Below are 4,413 nucleotides of genomic sequence, written 5' to 3' on the forward strand. Positions count from 1 at the left end.
CGCCACTCAAGGCAGGGTCAGAAGGGGTAGGGGAGTGAGGTCAGAAGGGGTAGAGGGTGAGGTCAGAGGGGGGAGGGAAGGATTGCGGGGTCGGAGGAGGGTGAAGCGAGGTCAGGAGGGTGAAAATTCTTAACCAAACGACTCACTGCTAGACGCGAGATTACGTCCAGAGACCATAGTCCTTTGGAAATGTTGAGGTTCGGACATTCAACAAATAAGGCAGATTCAACAATTTTCCTCCTGAAACCGTAGACTTTAAAACTAACTTAGCCTAATCCTAGTCAAAACAATGATTTTTGTTGCTCACATGTTGGAACACAGCCGAATTTTCTCGGGCATATCTAATGGACTTTTTGTGTTCGGATAATCTGGTGTCAGGTCCCTTCCGGTTTGACCAAGGTACACTAGATCACAATCCCGACAGGGTAGGCTATAAACTCGGAGCCTCGGTTCCCCTAATCTTTGGTGGACATTGACAATTTATGTATTCTGTTGGGGGTAATGATAGGCAAGTGTGAGGCGGTTCTTGGAGATGAAATTAATAGAAGGATTGATGGAGTTACAATAAGGGATTTTTATAATATCTTTGTAAGAGCGTTGTGTGGTGGGAGCTGAAATTTTATGATAGCTGTGAAGACCGATTGAAAACTTTCATTCATTATTTCTCCCTGAGCTGAGGCCTCTTCAAAGACCTCACCATCTACTATTAACTTGGTGATTTCTTCTCTGTGTCTCAATTTACTATTTATGAACCAGTAAAACAGTTTTCGTTCATCTTTGCATTTATCTTCTACGCCTCTTTCAAAATTACTTTCTTCCTCCATGTGAATCCTGGCATAGTCATTCCTAGCTTGTTTGTAAGCTCCTTTTGTTTTGTTGTTTCTTTTCTTCCTCCATTTTCCCCAACCCGCATCTCTGGCCTTTTTCGCAATCTCACACTTTTTGTTAAACCAATCCTTTTCTTGCTTCTTCCCCTCTCTAGTCTTTGGCACATGTTTGTTCACTCCCAGGCTGTAAATGTCAATAAAAACTTCCCATTTCCTCCTTATTCCTATGGTATTCATGAATTCATCCCCGTTTGTATATTCAAAGAACTTTCTCAACCCTAATCTGCTTTCATAAACTTGAGTCTCCCTTGCCTGTGCGACTCATTCTTTGGCTCTGTTTCCTCATTCTCCAGCTGAAATTCAATTGTAACATGGTCACTTTTTCCTATTGAGCAAAGATAGTTCAAGGAGCTCATGATATCCGGCTCTTTGGTTAATAACAAATCTAATCTTGTGAAAGTGTCATCTCCTCTTACCCGGGTCCCTTCTTTTACCCACTGGATCATTGTATTCTCTATTGCTATACTTAACAGTATATTCCCCCAGAAATCTGCTGTACCGCTTGCTTCCCATTCCTTCCAGTTGACCTCACCACAATTAAAATTTCCAATATGGACTATGTTACTACTTTATTAAATATTTTTTTCCTATAGGAAAAAAGGGTTGTATTCTTTAATATATCTTGATATTCAGTTTCATCCCAGGTTCTTGTCTTGGGAGGAACATAAGCCACCATGAAGTTTCTTTTATTGTGTCCTTCAGTTCTGAAGTTTAGGTGGATTGCTTCAGCCTTCTCTTCCTTCAGATTTGTCTCTTCCACTTTTATGTCACTTCCACCACAAACATTACTCCTCCACCTTTTTTTATCCTCTCTGTCTCCACCTTTTTTATCTTCTCTCTCTCTCTTCCCCAGGAAGTGTATCTGTCGTTCCCCAACTGTATATAGATTATTTTTTGTGGGAGTTTATTCTCTACTAGACACAATATATCAGGCTCGTATATCCTTAAGTAGTCATTCATCTCCAAACTAGCTGATAGTAAATCGTCAGATTAGTATTCTAAGTTTCCTTGAAGTGCGTACTTTGCAATACTGCCGTCTTGTTTTCTTACGAACCATATCCTCACCTTATGATTGACAACTAAAAAAAAAAAAAAAAAAAAAAAAAAAAAAAATCTTCGGTCCTCCTATTATTCTAGGCTTTGGCTTCCGTGTCTGTCCGTTCCTCTTCGTGAACATCTTTCCTAATCCAAATACTTTTTTAACTTTTCCTCTTGAGCTAACTTCCAAGACTTACTCATTACTTATTTTGCTAAGGCTACGACTTGAACTTTATTTCCATTGGGCGTGCACAAGTGTGTGTGTGTGTGTGTGTGTGATTCACCATGGTCTTGGATCACGTGTTGGACTCGTGATCGACAGCTATTTCTCTACCGGAAGAGAGCTCAGAGCTCATGTATGACCTATGGGTAATGCTGTGACTTTACACACATACACAGAACCAACTCCCCGGCCACGAGAGTTGGAGTAACAACTCGCAGCGTAGCGGTACTGAAATCATTTCAGCCATGGGCGGGATTCGAACCCGGACCGCCGTAGTGGCAGCCGGGAACTCTAACCACTGCGCCACGAGTGTGTGTGTGTGTGTGTGTGTGCATGTGTGTGTGATTTACCAAATACGAGATAGATCCATTGAGATTAATGTTCCTTGAATTAGAGCGAGACCTTCAAAGAAAACGGAAATAATATCATAAGAGAAAACTTCAACTTGCTTCAGGGTGGCTATTATCTTTCCGACTGGTGCAGGTGCAATTTTTAATATATCTATCTTTCTTACTGAAGTAAGTGGTATTCATAATTTTGCTTAGTTCGTAGAAAAAAATAATGTAAAAATATGTTTATTTTGAACTACATGGTACATATGCCTGTCATTTTTTTCCAAGATTCTTCACGAAAATTGTCTCGCTCAAATGTATTATTGTGCTACCATTTATGAGATTTCAACTAGTGTTGAAAATTATCAGTACACCATTTCTAAAAACGCCTTTGATCGTGGTGGAACTTTACAAAATTTATGCATGTATAAATGTCATAGATAAACAAGAATTAGTACTCTGGTTAAAATAACACAATTTTTTCATGCATATTATAACTAACAGTTTTATATATATATATATATATATATATATATATATATATATATATATATATATATATATAATTTTAACAGTGATATATGTATGAATATATATATATATATATATATGTGTGTGTGTGTGTGTGTGTGTGTGTGTGTGTGTGTGTGTGTGTGTGTGTGTGTGTGTGTGTGTGTTTACCTAGTTGTATTTTACGGGAAGGGGAGCTATGCTCGTAGTGTCCCGTCTTCATATCTCATTTTATCTAAAGTGTGTGTGTACATTTATATATATAATATATAATATATATATATATATATATATATATATATATATATATATATATATATATATATATATATATATATACATACATACATATGCCAAGGCTTTTTTCCCCCTTACCAGGGGGGTAGCCAAATAGGACAAGGCACAAAAACATTCCCACCCATTTCATCAGAACTTTCTGACTATATATATATAATGTATGTATATATATACACGAGTAAGAAATTATGTTCTAATGCCCTAAGAAAAATATCAATGGAACAAAATGAAAAAAACAACAACACAATATTGCATGAAAAAATATGAAAGAAGACACGCTAGTAAAAGAAATTAAGAAAGTGTACACACATCTACTTGTGACAAAAAACAAAAACAATTTCATACAACGTAATACAATATTGTTCTATAAACATTGACAAGACCAATGGCAAGAGGTTGATAACAAAAAATAAACATTTATGCAAGACAGTTTTATTTATTTATTATTTATCTGTTTTCTTATATCTCTTTGTTTACTATAAATCAGACTTATCTATTTATGTAGTTTATCTTATAATCTATTATAATTTTTGCCTGATGCAACAAAAGCAAATTTAGCCTATCAGCGACGACTCTGGGGAAAGGGGGCGGGGCCTACTGGATGACGGGGCGGAGACTGTGGAATTCAAAACTCACCTGAGTAGATGATGAAGAAAAGGATCTTCAGATGGATTAGGCTGACCGAAAGGCAGTTCCTCCGCAAACTGTCTGAGAAGCTCTCTGCCATGGTTGCTGGGGATCTGTATGTCTGTGTGTGTCTGTATGTCTGCGTGTGTCTGTGTGTTGTGTGTCTGTATATGTCTTTTCTGCCTATATATGTGTGTGTCTGTATATGTCTTTTCTGTCTATATATGTGTGTCTGTATATGTCTTTTCTGTCTATATATGTGTGTGTCTGTATATGTCTTTTCTGTCTATATATGTGTGTGTCTGTATATGTCTTTTCTGTCTATATATGTGTGTGTCTGTATATGTCTTTTCTGTCTATATATGTGTGTCTGTATATGTTTTCTGTCTTTATATGTCTTTTCTGTCTATATATGTGTGTGTCTGTATATGTCTTTTCTGTCTATATATGTGTGTGTCTGTATATGTCTTTTCTGTCTATATATGTGTGTGTCTGTATA

General features: G+C 36.9%; 1 protein-coding gene across 1 annotated transcript in view; it reads right to left on the reverse strand.

Moving 5' to 3' along the window:
* LOC143027029 (major facilitator superfamily domain-containing protein 6-like) overlaps positions 1-4,079 on the reverse strand; it is a 97,460-nt gene extending 93,381 nt beyond the window's left edge. The window contains exon 1 of the mRNA XM_076187872.1: positions 3,924-4,079. Within this exon, the coding sequence (XP_076043987.1) occupies positions 3,924-4,014 (91 nt within the window). The 5' untranslated portion in view covers positions 4,015-4,079. The remainder of the gene's footprint in view (positions 1-3,923) is intronic.
* Positions 4,080-4,413: the final 334 nt, after the last annotated feature.

Source organism: Oratosquilla oratoria, chromosome 7, assembly GCF_046742065.1.
Source record: "Oratosquilla oratoria isolate Oo_2021 chromosome 7, ASM4674206v1, whole genome shotgun sequence".
Classification (NCBI taxonomy): Eukaryota; Metazoa; Arthropoda; class Malacostraca; order Stomatopoda; family Squillidae; genus Oratosquilla; species Oratosquilla oratoria.